The sequence below is a fragment of the Pristis pectinata genome, chromosome 23 (assembly GCF_009764475.1).
Source record: "Pristis pectinata isolate sPriPec2 chromosome 23, sPriPec2.1.pri, whole genome shotgun sequence".
Classification (NCBI taxonomy): domain Eukaryota; kingdom Metazoa; phylum Chordata; class Chondrichthyes; order Rhinopristiformes; family Pristidae; genus Pristis; species Pristis pectinata.
This window is the reverse complement of record NC_067427.1, coordinates 11,506,968-11,526,675: the sequence shown is the minus strand read 5'-3', so window position 1 is coordinate 11,526,675 and position 19,708 is coordinate 11,506,968. Positions and strand designations below refer to the sequence as shown.

The 19,708-nt window shown below is 39.2% G+C and overlaps 1 protein-coding gene across 2 annotated transcripts in view; it reads left to right on the top strand.

The window, feature by feature from the left end:
- nup188 (nucleoporin 188) overlaps positions 1–19,708 on the top strand; it is an 83,059-nt gene that overhangs the window by 34,847 nt on the left and 28,504 nt on the right. For both annotated transcript variants that reach the window (XM_052037238.1, XM_052037237.1), the window contains exons 21-29: positions 624–744; positions 4,478–4,544; positions 4,661–4,786; positions 8,629–8,762; positions 11,919–12,025; positions 13,410–13,499; positions 13,687–13,803; positions 13,923–14,092; positions 19,468–19,537. In XM_052037238.1, coding sequence (XP_051893198.1) covers positions 624–744; positions 4,478–4,544; positions 4,661–4,786; positions 8,629–8,762; positions 11,919–12,025; positions 13,410–13,499; positions 13,687–13,803; positions 13,923–14,092; positions 19,468–19,537 — 1,002 coding nt within the window. The remainder of the gene's footprint in view (positions 1–623; positions 745–4,477; positions 4,545–4,660; positions 4,787–8,628; positions 8,763–11,918; positions 12,026–13,409; positions 13,500–13,686; positions 13,804–13,922; positions 14,093–19,467; positions 19,538–19,708) is intronic.

Below are 19,708 nucleotides of genomic sequence, written 5' to 3'. Positions count from 1 at the left end.
GCTGGAGCTGTGAGCCAGCTGCCTAAAGAGTTACGAATAGAATTGACAATTGTGCAAATGTCTTCTTCACCTTATCTTAACACCAGATTGTTAGCAAATTAACTGAATATACTTGGACTCAGGTTTTTGCCCAGTAGAACTCCTCTGCTGATTTTCTGGGGTTAAAATGCTTAACCTACAACTGCAGCCACCTTCCTCACTCTTCTTGTCAAAGCATGAGATATCCATTTTGTTGCTACTCTTTTGATTTTTTTTGCATGATTTTCATATTGCATTATTAACTTTAGCTCAACCTTTATGTTTTGGAGATCAGGACCATGTGTTATCTCATTATTTTTTTTATATGAAAAGGGATCAGAATTTGTCTAGCAGTATATTTTTCCATATATTTGATGCAAAACATGGAGGGTTTCTGGATGTACACACACGTTTTAAAATCAAAATTGCTTGCATTGTAAATAAACAGTGTAATTATGGCACTGATGAAACTCTAATACTATAGTAAAACTACTTTGCATTTGTCAGTAACTACTGATATGATTAGTTCAGTTAGTTATGCACACCTTGTATTGTTGTGATCAAGTAAAACTGCCTGATACGTGGTTTCTTTTGGATTTCAACAGGGACAACTGGGAAGTACTCAAAGTCGAGGTCTTATGCCTTGTGTGGTCTTTGTCTTGAAAGAGTTACTGCCAACCTACCATAAATGGCGTTATAATGTCTATGGCATGCGAGAAGAAATTGGTAAGGATTTGTTCACAAATCATTATGTAATCTTGATTTTCATTTAGGATGATTTATGCAGCACCTTAAACTCTCAAAGTAATTCAAATATTTTGAATTACATTTTATAGACATTTCCATTATGCATCTACAGGAAAACTCCAGTAATCAGGCTCACTAGGGACTTTTAGTGCCTAACTGGTGCATTTTCTGGATTATTGGGTGTTATTTCTATTAATGCCCATAGAGTTTTAATTCACTTTTTTGTTTAGATGTTACACAGTATTATAATAAATTTTCCAGTTAACCGAGTAATTAGAAAGGGAGCATGGGGTCTGGGACCCAGTGAATTGAAAGGGTGCGAGGGGACCTAGGTTCTGGTGAGTCAGAGGTGAATGCAACAAACCTGGTGAGCCAGATGTTGAATCATTTGAGATTTCCGAATAGTCCAATAGTGGATAATCAGAGTTTTATTGTAGTAGTATATTTAAGTTTTGTGAGTGTATATTGGTGCTTTGTGTGGTACCGTACTTAAGCTACATCATAACGTACCCATCATTGGTACAATCAGTTTGTTGTTAGTAGTTAAAATAATATAAGAATATGAAGTTCAAGTATCTAAGTTACTGGATAAGGAAACTGAGTTTGTTCAGATTTTGTATGAATTGCCCACTGTGGTAGTATAGTTAATGACTATAAACAGAAGCTGTATTTATAAGCATTTTTTAAATGTGAATTCATTAAGTCTCTTGATGCCACTTTCAAAGTACACATTGATACAGCTGTAATTTTGTTTGCCCGCAATTCACATATTCTTGTTTCTGTATATTTGAATTCCATCAGAACACTGCATTTGTCCATTCATCAGAAGAGAGCCATATTCCATCCACCCACCTTGTGCCAAATTAATAGTTAATTTATGAGACATAATGTGCAGCTATGAAACAGCTTGCTATTAGTCTACATCAAAGGAAATATTTTAGTGTGTAGTGTAGAAACAAATTTGTTTTGATATTATCCAAATCAACTTTCTTTTGAAAGTTAACTTTTTCTTCAGCAATGCCTTAGTATGAAATAATGTGCTTGGCCTAAGTTTACCATATGTGCTTAGTTTCTGATCTGAAGTTTTTAATTCAGGCACTTTCCATAGGTGAGATGGGGTGGTGGTGGGGGTGAGGGGGTCATTTGGGGGCGGGGGAACTGTATAAATGGTAGCACTATTGAAACTGGAAGTCCAGTGGTTTGAGTGTTTACTCAATAGATTCTGGGATAACTTTGCTTCTTAATGGCATTTATTTCTTAATGACCATCTTAATGACCTGCGCAATTTAGCTTGGCAGTATCCTGGTGAACTGTGAACCTAGGTTCAGGGAGATGACAGCTTGAATTTGTATAACATCTTTGAGGTAAAATGGCACCCAAGGTGCCCTACAGTAGCATTATGAAACAGAATTTGACCATGTCATATAAAGAAGTATTTGGACGTGTCCAAAATGTGATCAAATCTTCATCACAATTAAGAAGTGTTTGTATGTATACTTGAAGAGCTGTGACCTGCAGGGCCACAGACCAAATATGGGAATAAACTGGGTTGCACTTTTCCAATTGACATAATAATAATAGTAGACTGGCCATCTCCTATGTTGCAAATTTTCAATAATTCTCTTCAATAAAAGGGTGAAGTTTTGAGGAGCTGCTTAGAGGAGAGCTGGAGAAGTATATTCTTTTCCAATGCTGTTTTCATCCAATTATACATTTCATAAATTTGTAACCTGGCATTTACTATTTCTAGCACGTGGTAGAACAGATTAGGTTGTGTTAAACATAACTATATACTATTGTATCTATGCATTGGATATGTACCATCCCTATATAATAACTTCATTAGCTGGAAACTCATTTATTTATGGTTAAAACTGTAAGTGGACACAGCTAATGAGTGAAAATAACAATAATATTAGAAATAAATATAACATTTTGATTTTAGAAAATATATCACTTTTGGTTTCCGACTCTTGTTTCAAGCTGCTTAAGCTGAGATTTTTTAAAGACACTTATGAGTTCTGGTGTCTTTTTTTCCCCCATATGAGATTTTATCTCCATTTTGTTTAGCCAGATGAGAAAGGTTTACCGAATGGTGAATATCTGATAATCTAATATAGAATGTACAGATCTACTCAGCTTTTGACACTTACACATACGTGTGTGCGTATTTTTCCACAAAAGGCAAGAGTCTGAGGAAATCACAGTGTCTTTCTCAGGTGATCTATATTATTTCCATCTGCACAGAGAATGAGACTTGTACAGTGTTCCTCTGTTTTTAGTCAAGTTAAAAAAATTAATTTAAGTGAAGGTGTACCAGAAAAATCTTCACCTATTTAAGAGGACGATGAGGTGATTTTTTTTTGCACCTGACAATCAGGAGCTTTTGGAACAGTCTTCCTCAAAGGGTAATGGAAGCAAAGTCTTCGAATATTTTTGATGTAGAGATAGAAAGATTCTTGATGAGAATGAAAAGGTTACTGACAGGACTGCAGAGTTGAGGTTACATTCATATCAACTGATTTTATTAAATGGCAGAGTAGATTTAAAGGGCTGAGTAGCCTACTTCTATTCCTAATTCATATGTACGTTTATTTGTATAAAATACAGGACAGGATTTTGTGATTTTTTTTTAATATTAAATGGCAGACAAGGAACTGCAATTGAAGGGATGTGGGTGACTTACAGATTTTCACTTAAATTAATCTCTGCCAACACATAAGTCAAACCAGTGTAGGACTTGTACTATGAATGATAGGGCACTAGGGAGTGTAAAGGAACAGAGGGACCTAGGTGTACAAGTGCACAGTTCGTTGAAAGTGGCGTCACAGATTGGTAGACAGGGTGATGAAAAAGGCGTTTAGTACGCTGGCGATCATCAGTCAGGGCATTAAGTATAGGAGTTGGGACATTATGTTGCAGTTGTGTAAGTCATTGGTGAGGCCGCACTTGGAGTGCTGTGTACAGTTTTGGTCAGGCTGTTATAGGAAAGACGTAGTTAAACTGGAAAGAGTGCAGAAAAGATTTACGAGGATGTTGTCAGGACTAGAGGGCCTGAGTTATAGGGAGAGGTTGGCCAGGCTAGGTCTTTATTCCTTGGAGTGTAGAAGAATGAAGGGGTGATCTTAAAGAGGTTTATAAAATCATGAGGGGGATAGATAAGGTGGATGGTAACAGTTTTTTCCCCAGGGTAAGAAAGTCCAAAACTAGGGGGCATAGACTTGGGCTGAGAGGGGAAAGATTTGAAAGGGTCTTGAGGGGCAACTTTTTCATGCACAGGGTGGTGAGTATATGGTATGAGCTGCCAGAGGAAGTGGGTGAGGCAGGTACAATAGTATCACTTAAGAAGCACTTGGATAGGTACATGCAGGGTCGGGGCTGAGAGGGATATGGGCTGAACACAGGAAATTGGGATTAGATGGGTGGGCACTGTGGTCAGCATGGACTTATTGGGCTAAAGGGCCTGTATCTGTGCTGTATTGCTCCATGACTCTATGACTTGTCATGGTATTACTATACCTTGTGTTTTTTCTAGAAACAGATTAAATACTAAGAAATTGTGGAAGAAGCAACAAGAGCAATATTTACCTTTTGGTCCATTTTTAAGATGATTTAGTTAAAATGAACCATGCACATACAGTAGATGTATCAACAACTGTGTATGATTTAATTTTCATTTGTTTGCAATTTCATATTCTTGCATTTGCTGTAGGCTGCCTGATTCTTGAGCTTATTTATACCATCTTGAATCTGAATCCTGAAGAGGAGTCGCAAGGCAGGTATGGTTCTAAGAGTCATTTTTGTAGCCTGAATTTATTTTTAGAGGTGCTGATGGAAGTGTATTTTACTTTATAAAAATCTTAATGCTTTACATTTTTTTTTCCCCATTTGCTAGTCCTCTCAGTCTTCAGACTATGTGCACCCATTGTTTGGCAAACACAGAAGCAGGACAAGCTGTCATAAATATTATGGCTATTGGGGTGGACACCATTGATACAGTAATGGCAGCACAGCCCAACAGGTATGGCTTATATCAACAACAACAAACTCCTTTTGCAATTCACCTAATACAAAAGTTCTACTGATTGATTGGTGTAACCAAAACCTTTTTAAGTGTTGCATAGCAGAAAATATCTGTGTTTACAAGACTATTCAAAAGATTTAATAGCATGTATATGAATTGGAACATGTTTGATTCACCGTGTAGTAATCTTCAGACTATAATTTGCTGGAAGTGGGGAATCGTATTACTTTCTTTTAGTCTAATCATAATATGGAGTATTACCAAGCACTGGAGTGTTGGTAATTATTTCACTTTTCTCAACCATTATCAATTTCAAATGCTTAGGCCATACGACACAACAATACAAGACAGCACCTATTCTCTTTGTTTTAATGTTTCCTGCAGCTTAAAAAAGTAGGTACTGATGTTTAGTTTAACAGTTTTAATTTTCAATTACTTTTTGTCATTCAGTACATTACAAGATAACAATACTAGATGCTGGATATTTTTATGCTGTGGACTGGTGCTTGCTATGAATAGCACTGACACTACCTAAACTCATTCCCCTTGGGTGTCTTACAGTGAACCAAGGAGAATCTTGAAAATGTTCAGTCCTGTGTGGTGTATTAATTGGGAAGAACAGAATTGAATACATCATAAAATTCTGATCCAAGATGAAATGTTTCAAGTTCATGAAGCATTGGAACAGGGTGTTTGATGGAGGAAGCTTTTCATGTGGTTGTTTACAATAAAGTGATAGCATTTAAATACAGACGACTTAAAATGGGCAAGAAAGAGAGTAAACCAACAAATAATGAAAAGAAATGAATACTTTTGTGGAAAATGAAGTATTGTTCATAATTTACCGCACAGCTTGCATTTAATAGCATCTAACACCTGCACATTGTCTCTGGAGGTCTCCCAGGATCTTACCATGGATGTCTCTAGGTACTACCCTTTGACAACAACATCCAAAAATACAGCATTGTTTTCCATGTATACTTGATGAGACCCAGCTTTAAACCACTACTCGTGTCTTGCTCCAGTAGTTCTCCAGCATTTAGAACTGGATGAGCACAGATTTCCTCCAGCTAAATATTGTGACAATCAGTGTCATTGTCTTTGATACCCATTGCATATCCTGTTCTTTTGACATTGATTCTATCTGTCTCCCTGGTAATTGTTTAAAACTGCATTAACACAATCTCGGTGTCACATTTGATCACAAATCAGTGCATTCTCTAAGATTGTGAGATTCCATCTCTGCTTTTTGTGTCCATCCAACTTTCTCTAATCTCTAAGTGGCTATCCGACTTTTGGCCAGTCTCCCTCCTTGTAGTAACAAACAATCTGCTGGAAGATCTCAGTGGGTTGAGCAGCATCTGTGAGAAGAAAGGAATACAGGTTTTCAACCTGAAACATCGACAGTTCCTTTCCTCCCACAAATACTACTTGACCTGCTGAGTTCTTCCAGCAGATTGTTTGTTGCTCCACATTCCAGCATCTGCAGTCTCTTGTATTTCCGTTCTTGAATTCTTGGTGAACTTCATTTTCTGTCTTTTCGATATTAAGATGTTCTTCAAAGCTTCTGTTTGCTAAACTTGACCCCAACTGTCAGTTTTTGCCTTCATTGGATTTCTGTGAAGTTCCTTGGAACTTCTGTTACTTAGTTGAAGCTCTATGTAGATGGAGTAGATGTACCATAGAACAATACAGCACAATACAGGCCCTTCGGCCCACCATGTTGTGCCAACCTTTAAACCACGCCTAAGACTATCTAACCCCTTCCTCCCACATAGCCCCCTATTTTAAATTCCTCCATATGCTTATCTAACAATCTCTTGAACTTGACCAACGTATCTGCCTCCTCCACTACCCCAGGCAGTGCATTCCATGCACCAACCACTCTCTGGGTGAAAGACCTTCCTCTGATATGTCCCTTGAACTTCCCACCCATTACTTTAAAGCCGCGCCCTCTTGTATTGAGCATTGGTGCCCTGGGAAAGAGGCGCTGGCTGTCTACTCTATCTATTCCTCTTAATATTTTGTATACCTCTATCAAGTCTCCTCTCATCCTCCTCCTCTCCAAAGAGTAAAGCCCTAGCTCCCTTAGTCTCTCCTCATAATCCGTACTCTCCAATCCAGGCAGCATCCTGGTAAATCTCCTCTGCACCCTTTCCAACACTTCCGCATCCTTCCTGTAATGAGGCGACCAGAACTGGACACAGTACTCCAAGTGTGGTCTAACCAGAATTTTGTAAAACTGCATCATTACCTCGTGGCTCTTAAACTCGATCCCACGACTTATGAAAGCCAACGTCCCATAAGCTTTCTTAACTACCCTATCCACCTGTGAGGCAACTTTCAGTGATCTGTGGATATGAACCCCCAGGTCCCTCTGCTCCTCCACACTACCCAGTATCCTGCCATTAACCTTGTACTCCGCCCTGGAGTTTGTTCTTCCAAAGTGGACCACCTCACACTTCTCCAGATTGAACTCCATCTGCCACTTCTCAGCCCAGCTCTGCATCCTATCAATATCCCTCTGCAAGCTTCTACAGTCCTCCACACTATCCACAACACCACTGACCTTTGTGTCGTCTGCAGACTTGCTAACCCACCCTTCTACCCCCTCATCCAAGTCATTAATAAATATCATGAAAAGTAGAGGTCCCAGAACCGATGTGGTTTGAAACAAGCTTTTGGGTAAAAAGGATATGAAGTAAAAGTACAAAATTTGAGAGTCTCAAGAAAGTGCTAGGTGAATTTATTTCTCTTCAGGATATATTGGACTTGTTGAACGTATTCATAATTGAGGAATATATCATTAAAGTTAGTTGACACCCCCATTTTAAAAAAACTTGAAGGGCAAATGAAGGCTGTAGTGAAATGAACACCATTTTCTTTCCTTGACTTCACTGAAAAATACCACTGTTCCTTAAAGTAAGGATTTACCAAATGAAGTTAATGATTAAGCCTGTAATGGAAAAATTGCATGCAGGTGTCAAAGAGGTACGCTGGATAAACTATGTGGCCATATCTTCAATAGATTTTCTTTTAATCCTGTCAGTATGCACGTTATTTCATTTTGGATGGAGTTCATATTCTAAATGTGACTAGCCAACATTCTAACTAGCTGATTAAACCAGACTATCCAGACTAATATAAAAGGCATTCAGCTCAAAGGAGGAAGTTCTGCTGAGTGGGTTATAAAGTCCATTCCAGCAGCTGGAAGTATTTCTTTAATTGGACAATCCTGTTGTACGTCATGACATCTTGGAGTCAATAGATCTTATTAACCTGTGACTTCTTAAAAAAAAAACGCAGAGGAATTATAAAGTGAAGGCATTATTCTGTTTGCAAGTCATTTAGGATTGATAAATCTTAAGTGAAATGAAACTTTCTTGCACATTATCTTTCTACTGACAGTTCTTTAGTTAACAAAACAATGGGCTATTTGTACATTAAACTGCAGTTGAGTGCCTTTTCTTATGGTAGAGTGGTATTTATCAATTGGAGTCGCAATCTTGGTGAGTAAACCATGTAGAGATGCCTTTGATCCAAAGTTAAATAGATCTGGAGGAAAAACACTAAATACCTTGGGAATGGTCATACTTTAGGAAAGGAAATCTGTATTATAGCATTGCTCTGCCAAATTGCAGTGTCCTGGATGCTAAAGACTTCTCTACATATAGATAAGAGAACTCAGATAATTGAAGTTATGCCATTAAAAGAATTAGTGCACTTTAATATTAAACTTTTTGTCTTTTCCTAACATTAATGTTTATCAATTTGAACTAACCACATCCTTTTTTTTTGCTTCTCCCCTTTCCAACCAACTTCCAAAAATGCAAATGTAGCAGTGGATCTGAAGGATCAGGTCAGTCTCTCACTCAGACGATCAAACTGGCATTTTCTATAACTAACAATGTCATCAAACTGAAACCATCATCAGAAGTGATCTCGCCATTGGAGCAGGCTCTGACTCAACATGGTATGTTATAATCATGAAAATAAGCCATAATGAGAAATAAAATTTTGAAATAGGTTGGTATTGGTATTGGTTTATTATTGTCACTTGTACCGAGGTACAGTGAAAAGCTTGTCTTACAAACCGATCGTACAGGTCAATTCATTACACAGTGCAGTTACATTGAGTTAGTACAGAGTGCATTGAAGTAGTACAGGTAAAAACAATAACAGTACAAAGTAAAGTGTCACAGCTACAGAGAAAGTGCAGTGCAATAAGTGCAAGGTCACAACAAGATAGATCGTGAGGTCATAGTCCATCTCATTGTATAAGGGAACCATTCAATAGTCTTATCACAGTGGGGTAGAAGCTGTCTTTAAGTCTGGTGGTACGTGCCTGATGGAAGAGGAGAGAAGAGAGAATGTCCCGGGTGGGTGGGGTCTTTGATTATGCTGGCTGCTACACCAAGACAACGAGAGGTAAAGACAGAGTCCAAGGAGGGTAGGCTGGTGTCTGTGATGCGCTGGGCTGTGTCCACAACTCTCTGCAGCTTCGTGCGGTCCTGGGCGGAGCAGTTGCCATACCAAGCTGTGATACATCCAGATAGGATGCTTTCTATGGTGCATCGGTAAAAGCTGGTGAGAGTCAAAGGGGACAAACCAAATTTCTTTAGCCTCCTGAGGAAGTAGAGGCGCTGGTGAGCTTTCTTGGCCGTGGCATCGACGTGATTTGACCAGGACAGGCTGTTGGTGATGTTCACTCCCAGGAACTTGAAGTTGGAATGGTTATTGCTGTTAATCTTGTGCTTTGATTTTGTTTTACCTGTTCTTAGTGGCCCATTGCAGCATTAACTTTCAACACCATTAACTCTACACCCTTCAATGAATTGATGTCCTCCATTTCATGTGGAGTTATAAGACAGCATAACTTAATTTGTATTGTGAATTTTGCTACATCATAATTGTTTATGGTTCCATGGCATCGACCCACTTTCAGAGTTGCACTTTTTTAGAAGTGCACATGGGCAGTTTGGATGGAAATGTAATGTCCTTTAAATGAATCGGATGAGAGCACAAGTTAGAAAGCAACAATGAAGCCATGTTATGGGGGAAAAAAGGGAAAATAGAGGAAGTGAAGTTCATGTTAGAAACTCTGTTATCCATTTCTTTGAACAGTGCAGAATGGAACAAAAGTTGTTGCAAGTAGCTGTTGATCAAAGCTCTTTACTCTCATTTGACTGTTTCTGAATATTATGGGAAGGTAATAAGTACTGAACCTTGCATTATAATCCTGAGAAGAGAGAACTACGTTTATATAGCACCTTTTACTTCCCTTTCAAAATGTCCCTAAGCACTTTACATCCAGTAAAAGTAACCTTGAAGTTGTAATATAAGAAGAATGACAACAAACTTGTGAACAGAAAGCTTTCACGAGTGGCATTGTGATAGTGACCAGGCAATCTGTTTTATCAGCGTGGAGCAAGAAATGAATATTGGCCAGGTAATAAAGCATAATTCTATTCCTCTTAAAAGTTCCAATGGCATTATTTTAACAACCACCCGTCAAAGTCAACATTTACGATGCAACGTTTCCTCAGTATTTTGGTTCTGCTTCCACAATGGAGGACCTAAATAACCATAGAACAATACAGCACAATACAGGCCCTTTGGCCCACCATGTTGTGCTGACCTTCCCCTTGGATATATACCCCTTGGATATATTAGGGAACAAAGAGTCTAGAGCAACAGAGGAACTGATGGAAATAAGTATTAGTAAGGCAATAGTAAGGAATATTAATAGGGCTAAAGGTCAACAAATCCCAAAGGCCTGATAATCTAATTCCCAGACTACTAAAAGAAGTAGCCCTGGAAATAGTGGATGCAATTGTGGTCATTTTCCAAAATTCTTTATATACTGAAGTATTTCCTACAAATTGGAGGGAGGCAAATGTAACCTCACTTTTTAAAAAGGGAGGAAGAGGAGGAAAAATGTAACTGCAGACCATTAAGCCTAATGTCTTGTGTTGAGGTTAGTATAGAAAAGTAAAGCATGCAGGATTTGGGTAATATGGTTGACAAACAGAAAAGGGACAAACAAGACTTTTAGCAGCGATTGGTGGGGGTGGGAGGAGAGGCAGTGAGGGTTCCACAAGAATCTGTGTTAGGGCCCCAGCTTCTTACTATAGATTTGGATGAATATAACATCTCCTAATTTGCAGATGATACAAAACTGGGTGTGGGAATGTCAGCTGTGAGGACAATGCAAAGAGGCCACAGTGCGATTTAGACAAGTTGGTTGTGTGTGGACAATACATGATAGCTGCAGGTTATCATGGATAAATGTGAGGTTATCATTATTCACATAATGAAGACATTATCTGAATAGTAAGTAATAGGTTGGGAAAAGGGAAGATACAACAAGACCTATTTGTCCTTGTACACCAATTGATCAAAGTAAGCATTTGGATGAGGCAAGCAGTGACAAGGCAAATAATATGTTGACCTTCAATGCAAAAGGATTTGAGTACAGTAACAATCCCACCTGGAGTTTTGTTTGCCATTTTGGTATCCTTATCTGAGGAGGGATGTTCTTGCCATGGAGGGAGTGTAACAAACTGGCTTGGTGAAGTATATGTGCGAAGTATAGAAAAAATGAGAAGGGTTCTCTTTTAAAAACATATAAAATTCCAACAGGACTGGACAGACTAAATTCTGGGTGGATTTCCCAGTGACTGAAGAGTTCAGAACCAAGGGTTACAGTCTTGGGGTGCAGGATATGCCACCTAGAAATGAGATGACGTACAATTTCTTCAGAGAGAGGGCGGTGAACATATGGAATTCTTCAGAAGACAGTGGAGGCTGAGTCATTAAATATATTCAAGGAGGAGATGGATATATTTCTTAATACCAAAGTGATCACGGGAAGAAAGTGGGTACTCGGTGCTGAAGTGGACGATCAGCCAGGATCATATTGAATGGCGAAGCAGGCAAAAGGGCCAAAACTTATTTACTCTTTCTGTAGGGCCAACCTGGATTATTGTGCTCAAGTCAGGAGTGGGACCTGAACCCACAACATCTGATTTGGAGGCAAGAACGCTACCAAATAAGCAACAGTGGAATTCACCTACACACTTGTTTTTTGTCTTTTGATTTTTTGTTATTTTCATGTCTGCTATTGCAGGTACCCATGGTAATAATTTGATAGCAGTTTTGGCAAAGTATATTTACCATAGGCACGATCCTGCATTGCCACGTCTTGCCATTCAGCTTCTAAAGAGACTTGCAATGGTAAGTATGTTTTAAAAGGTATGTATCCAAACCGAGCCTCAGTGCATTGAAGTAGTTGATCTCTGTTTCATTGTCGATCTCCAGATTTCCGAGGATAGAAAGGGAAAGTTAATCAAGAAAACAAATGATCTCGCTTGTGGTTGGTGCCTTTTGGATAAGGACAAAATGAGGCTCAAGATAAATAGCTTGCAGATGTTTGCTATATAGGCTTGGTATAAAAAAAATGCTTCCTGGTCATGTCCCTTGGAATCAATTGAGGCTTTGAAGGGGTACATGGGGAAGTGGATTTATACTGTTAAATGTGTGGGGATAAAAATTGGTCATTTTACTTTTTGAGTTTTGCATACTTTCACGTACCAGCAACAAAAGAAACACACTGAGTCATGTATAAGTGTTAAAAACTATTTTATTAATAACTACCTATGATAATAAGAAAAAATAAAAGTAAGGATGTTAGATCTTAAACATTAACCCCCAAAAACTAAACTCTGTATGAGTTAGAGTCATACAGCATGGAAACAGCCTTCGGCCCAACTTGTCCATGCCGACTGTGTTACCCAGCGAGCTGGTTCCATCTGCTCTCATTTGGCCCATAGCCCCCTAAACTTCTCCTATCCATGTACTTATCTAGATGGCTTTTAAATGTTGCCAATGTGCCTGCCTCAACCACTATTTCTGGCAGCTCATTCCAAATATGCACCACCTTTTGCATGAAGAAGCTGCTCCTGATGTCCCTTTTAAATCTCTTGCTCTTAAACCTATGCCCTCTTGTTTTTAGCACCCCCTCTCTGGGGGAAAAAGACTGCTTTCACTGTGTCTGTGCCCCTCGTGATCTTGTATACCTCTGTCATGTCACCCCTCAATCTCCTCTGTTCCAGGGAATAAAGTCCTAGTCTATGCAACCTTTCGTTGTAGCTCAGGTTCCACAAGTCCAGGCAACATCCTGGTAAATCTTTTCTATACTCTTCCTATTTTAATATCATCTTTCCTATAACAGGTGACCACAACTACACAATACTCCAAGTGCAGCCATGCCAACATCTTGTATAACTGCAATATAACTTCCCAACTCCTATACTCAGTGCCCTGACTGATGAAGGCCAGCGTGCCAAACACCTTCTTCACCACCCTATCTACCTGTGACACCATTTTCAACTAACTATAATTAAAATTGTTTATCACTTACCTACATGTAATGTAGTGAGTTTATATAGTGCGTATTGATACCCCTCACAGATAATTTGTTTATAAAATAATTAAAACTTCCTGCTGAAGAGAGTAGTCTAAAGATAGCACTTGAAGATGAGACATTAAGAAAAGCAGTAATGAAGGGGTATAAGAATACATGCATTGAAACATTATTTCCTTTTTTATACTTCTCCAGGTAGCTCCAATGTCAGTTTATGCCTGTCTTGGAAGTGATGCTGCTGCAATACGTGATGCATTTCTTAACAGACTGCAGAGCAAGACAGAGGTAGCTACTCTCTGATTTTACAGAATAGTAATGGTAATGCCTTTATAGTACTGATTCAGTGAATGTACAGTGGATTTGTTACAAACAGCATCCTGAAGGGAAGGTAAAGATGGGAACTGTATGAACAAATGAGTTCTCCAGGTGTAGGTAAAAAGTTAAATAACTGATTTGTTTTCTATTGATTTAGGACATGCGTATTAAGGTGATGATCCTGGAGTTTTTAACTGTCGCAGTGGAAACCCAGCCGGGTTTGATTGAACTCTTCCTCAATCTGGAAGTAAAAGATGGTGCAGTTGGATCAAAGGTGATTTATTAAAATAAACTGTCTTTGGAGAACAGTCTTTACACAGTCCAACTGAAAATGTCAAATAGAACAAATTTTAATTTTAAATTAATGTTCTGAGCCTTGACATGTATTCACAGGAGTTTATCCTGGGAGAATGGAGCTGTCTGCAGGTAGTACTGGAATTTATTGACTCCAAGCAACAAGGAAAATATTGGTGTCCTCCTCTTATCCATCGTGCAGCCATTGCTTTTCTGCATGCCTTGTGGCAGGACCGCAGGGACAGTGCCATGACTGTTCTACGAACCAAGTAAGTCGACTGTAATTAATTTCATTGCAAGGGAGCCTTTAGGGAAGAGTAACCATAATATGTTAATGTCTTGTATTGGGGCTGAAAATTATGTTGCTCATTCCAAAAGTAGCCTCTTAAATCTAAACAAAACTAAGATGGTGTGCAGAGATATTTTGCTTTGGTTGATTGGGAAAGTACATTTAAAGATATGATGGAATGATTTTTTTTGGATTTTAGTCATCATTAAATATTCCTTATTATTGTGGGTATTGGATTTTTGGATCATGTAGGTGATTGAAATCTGGAAAATAATTTGACTTGTTATGGAGATTAGGGTTGAAGGTATGCCTTGAAGCGAGGAAGATGGAAAGGTGAATATAAAAGCATGCAAAATGGAATGGCTAGGGTCCTGTTGACCACTGTTAAGATAGAATGGGTTGTTAGTTTATTTGATAAGAGAAAAAAAGTTTATTTGATAAGAGAAAAAAAATCATCAAATGAATAATGAAACTAGAAAAATTGAATAAATGAAACACAATCCAGGGAATTAGAGGATGGTAGTGTGGGTTTGAGCAGATGTACGTGGAAAGTCCATTTGTAGAGAAGGCAAGAATGGCAATTAGGAAAGGCAAGGACTTAGGAGATGCATTGTATATGGGTAACAAAAAAGGGAGGAAAGTGGAAGTAGTGCTAAATAAATTCTCACGGTCAGCAAAAGCAGGAAGCACCACCAATGCTGCCATCAATGGAATAGAGTAAGAATTTAGGGAGGGGTCCTGACTGGAATTGGAACAAAGGTTTTTCCACATCTACAATATGTGGAAGTGCATAACTGTGTTAGAGGATATAAATCATAATTTAAAATAAATCTTGTTTTATTTGAACTACTTCAAATTAGATAGGCTTTAAAAGAATAGGAAAGTTTTCCTACAGTGGAAGTAGGCCATTTGTGTCTGCTCTACCATTCAATAAAATCATGGCTGATCTTTTACCAGAGTGCCTCACAAACCATATATTTCTTTATTCCCTTTATCTAAAACCTATCGATCTCAGTGAGTGCTCCAGCCCTCTTGGGCAGACTATTCCCAAGATTCGTTACCCTCCAGGTGAAGGAATTCTTCTCAACTGTGATTCTGTAATTCTCGTCACCCCATTTAGGGGCAGTGTCAATTCCACACCTACCTTGTCGAGCTACCTAGGATTGTTTTTATGTTTCAATAAGTTCACCTCTCATTCTTCTAAATTTAAGAGAGACTAGGCCCAACCTGCTTAATCCCACCCAGTATGACAAACCTGCCATCCCAGGAATCCGTCTGTTGAATCTTTGCGGCATTCTCTTTATCGAAAATATATCCTTAAGTGGAAAGACCTAGCCTGTACAAAATATTCGTGTATTCTCACTTGGGCTCTATATAATTGGAGCAATTTGTCTCTAACGTTTTTGTCAAATCCTCTTGCAATAAAGACCAATATGCTGTTTGCCTTCCTAATTATTTGCAGACCTCCATGTTAATTTTTTGTTATTTCTGTCAAGGACACCCAGGTCCCTCTGGTCACCAACTCCTTTCAATCTCTCACCATTTAGAAGATAGTGTGCCTCTATTTTTTTCCACCAAGGTGATGACTTCACATTTTCCACATAGCACTCCATCTATCATGCCCTTGTTGATTTATTTAACTTGCTTTATATTCCTTTGAAGTCTCTCAATATCCTCCTCAGCCCACACTGCCACCAAGCAAGATTCAAGATTTCAAGATTCAAGATTTACTTTATTGTCATTTCTCTGAGTATTTACATACACATAAAAAAACGCAACACTGTTTCTCACCAGCTCATATCAGTGCAACAAAAAGAACAGTGATAAATATTTAAAATAGTCTATAAAAACATCTCTAAAACAAAACTGAAAACATATCAACACCACATATTCATATCTGTTAAAGTGCATTTATATATTAATAAATGCTTATACAGTTCGAGATGAAGTTCAACATATCAGGTAACTAACTATCAAACTGGTTCTGTATTGATGAGGGTATGTACGTGTGTGTGGAGGGAGAGCTTGTCAGTGGAAGTGGAAGGGGACACAGTCCATTTATGATCCTGACTGCTTGTGGGAAAAAGCTGTTCAGCATCCTACTGGATCTAGAGCAGATGCTCCTATACCTCTTCCCTAATGGCAGGAGGGAAAACAGGTCGTGAGAAGGGTGATGAAAGACCTTAATGATGGCCGTAGCTCTGCAAACGCAGTGTTGCTGATAGATAAAAAGGGGAGAGGGGCACCAATGATCCTGCTAGCTGTCTTCACCATCCTATTGAGCTGCTATTGTTCGTAGGCCTTGCAGCTACCAAACCAGGAGGTGAGGCAGTAGGTCAGGATGCTTTCATGGTGCCCCTATAAAAAGTGATGAGGTGTGGAATAGGGAGGCCTGCCTTTCTGAGTCTCCAGAGGGCATAAAGCCACTGCTGGGCTTTTTTAATGATGGCTGCAGTGTTAATAGTGGAGGTCAGATCATCCGCTTGGTGGACCCCCAGGAACTTGATGTCGCTGACCCTCTCCACAGCAGCACCATCAATAGTCAGCGGTGTATGATCGTGCTTGCCAGCCCTCCTGAAATCAATCACCATCTCCTTTGTTTTGTCCACACTGAGGGTGAGATTGTGGAATCTGCACCACGCTGTTAGGTGCTCCACCTCCATCCTATATGCAGACTCATCATTGTCACGGACGAGACCCACCACCGTTGTGTCATCAGCGAACTTAATGATGTAGTTGTTGCTGAATCTAGCAATGCGGTCATGTGTGAGCAGGCTAAACAGTAAAGGGCTCAGGATGCAGCCTTGAGGTGAGCCTGTGCTCACTGAGATGGTTCCTGACGTATGACTGCCACCTCTAACTATCTGCTGCTGCTGCGTCAGGAAATTGAGGACCCAATTGAAAATGTCAGTGTCCACCTCTAACAGTCTTAGCTTTTCCACCAGCTGTTGTGGAATGGTCATATTAAATGCTGAGCTGAAATCAATGAAGAGGATCCTGGCGTATGCATTCTTCCCCTCCAGGTGTGACAGTGTGAGGTGGAGCATAGTGGAGATTGCATCATCTGTGGGTTGATTGACTCTATATGCAAACTGCAGGGGATCTAAGTTTGCAGGGAAACAGGTCTTAATATGCTGCATGACCAATCGCTCAAAGCATTTCATTATTATTGGTGTCAGGGCCACTGGGCGGGTCATTCAGACGGGCTGGGTTTGACTTTTTAGGGACAGGAATAATGATGGCGCTTTTGAGGCAGGTGGGCACTGCTGCCTGGCTGAGCGAGATATTAAAGATGTCTGCAAAGACATCCTTCAGCTGCTCTGCACAATGTTGTCTGGCCCCGCAGCTTTACGTGGATTGACGCTGGCGAAGGCCTTTTTCACTCCAGCTGTAGACAGCTGAAATACCTGGTCTCTTGATGATGGTGGAAGCATCTGTGCCTGAACGGTGTTATTTGCCTCAAAACGTGCATAAAAGACATTAAGTTTATCTGGTAAAGAGGGATCATTGTGACATATCCGCAGGGGTGGGGGGCTTATAGTCGGTGATTGTTTGAAATCCCTACTACAAACGACGTGTGTCTTTGTTGTTCGTGAAGTGGCTGTTAAGTTTCTGTCCATGCGGGCTCTTCGCCTCCCTGATCCCTCGGGACAAGTTTTTCCTTGCCAATCTGTATGCAGCAATGTCCCCAGATTCAAATGCAGCATTATGGGCTCTCAGCAGTGAACAGACTTCCCCAGTCAACCAGGGTTTCAGATTGGCACACATCCTGATGGTTTTGACCATAGTCACGTCATCTATGCATTTATTGATGTAGCCAATGACGGTCTCTGTGCATTCCTGCAAGTCAATGACATTGTCATATGTTGCTGCCTCTTTAAAGATATCCCACTGTGTATTTGTATAATTTGTATAGTCAACAAACTTGGAAATATTTCACTTGATCACTTCATCCAAATCATTGAGAGTGGTGGGTCTGTGGAATGCACTGCCAGCAGAGGTTGTGGGGCAGATACATTAGGGACATTTAAGAGACTCTTAGATAGACACATGAATGATAGGGAAATGGGGGACTATGTGCGAGGAAAGGGTTAGATAGATCTTAGTGCAGGATAAAATGTCGGCACAACATTGTGGGCCAAAGGGCCTGTACTGTGCTGTAATGTTCTGTATATATTGTGAACAGCTGGGGCCCTAGCATTTTAACCAGCTAATATTTTCTACCTTTCATATAAATAGATGCTTTTATAGTCTGTTTTTATGCTTCTCACTAGCTTTTTCTTGTATTCTGCTTTCTCTATCAGTGCTTTGGTCCTCTGCTGAATTCTGAAATTTTCCCCCAGTCTTGCTGCTTTTTGGGCAATGTAATAAGCCTTTTCTTTTGATCTAATGCTATCTTTAACTTCTCTTCATAGACACAGTTGGACCATTTTTCCTGGTTTTTTTTTGCCTTAAGGTTATATATTACTGTAAACTTTGTATTAATACTTCAAAATTTTGTCACTGTTAGTCGCTTCTTTACTGACACCTTTTTATGTAGGTTCCCAATATATCCTAGTCCACTCAAGTGTCCACGCCTTCATAGTTTGCTTTATTCAGATTTAAAGTGCTATCTGATCACTGTTCCCTATTAAATAAGAAATTTAACCTTTTCTCATTGCACATTAAGTAGTCTAAAATAGCTAGTTTCCTTGTTGGTTCCTCAACAAACTGAGCTAGAAAAACATTTTTTATACCTACCATGGATTCCTCCTCCATGCTATTACTGATAATTTGGCTTGCCCAGTCTCTATGTAAATTAAGGTGTAAACTATGTAAACTAACCACATAATTATTGTGGTACCTTTGTTATGGACACCATTGACTTTGTTTTTATTAGTGTCTCCTTATATTACCATAAATGAGAGGGTATGTATACAATTCCCACCAATGTTTTCTGCCACTTGCTGTTTTTTTTGTTGGTGCCACTGAAATTGATTTCACTTCTGTGTTCAGATCCTTCCTGTTGACTGTCTTTATTGTGTTCTTTAAGATCAGTTCTACCCTTCCTCCTTTAACATTTTTTTTCTATCTCTTCTAAATGTTAAGTATCCCAAAATATTTAAGTCCCAACATTGGTCACTTAACAATCATGCCTCTGAGTTGGCTGTCGGATTGTATGCATTCCTTCCTGTTTGTGCCATTAATTCACCTACCTTGTTATGAATGCTTCATGTAATCAAATAAATAATGCACGTAGGACAGGGTGGGAGTTCCTGTAATATTATTGAAACTCAACCTACATTGTAAAGGTGCATGTGTCTACAGATTCTTTGTGCCCACAAACAATGATGATGAATTAATTTTATTTTCCAGGAATCGATTTTGGGAGAATTTGACATCTGTGCTCTTTGGAGAACTGCCAGCCCCCTCTGATATTACAGAGGTATGATCTAATTTTTAGTAGTCTACTCATTTGTTCTCCAAAGAATGCCTTCACCTCCATTGAGACAGCATCTGAATGTCAGGGGCAAGATTTAGCTGTTAACTTCTCAGCTGTTAAAGTTGTTGGAAAGGTTAATGTTGCAGCTTCCTAACTTTTTTAATTGATACTTCT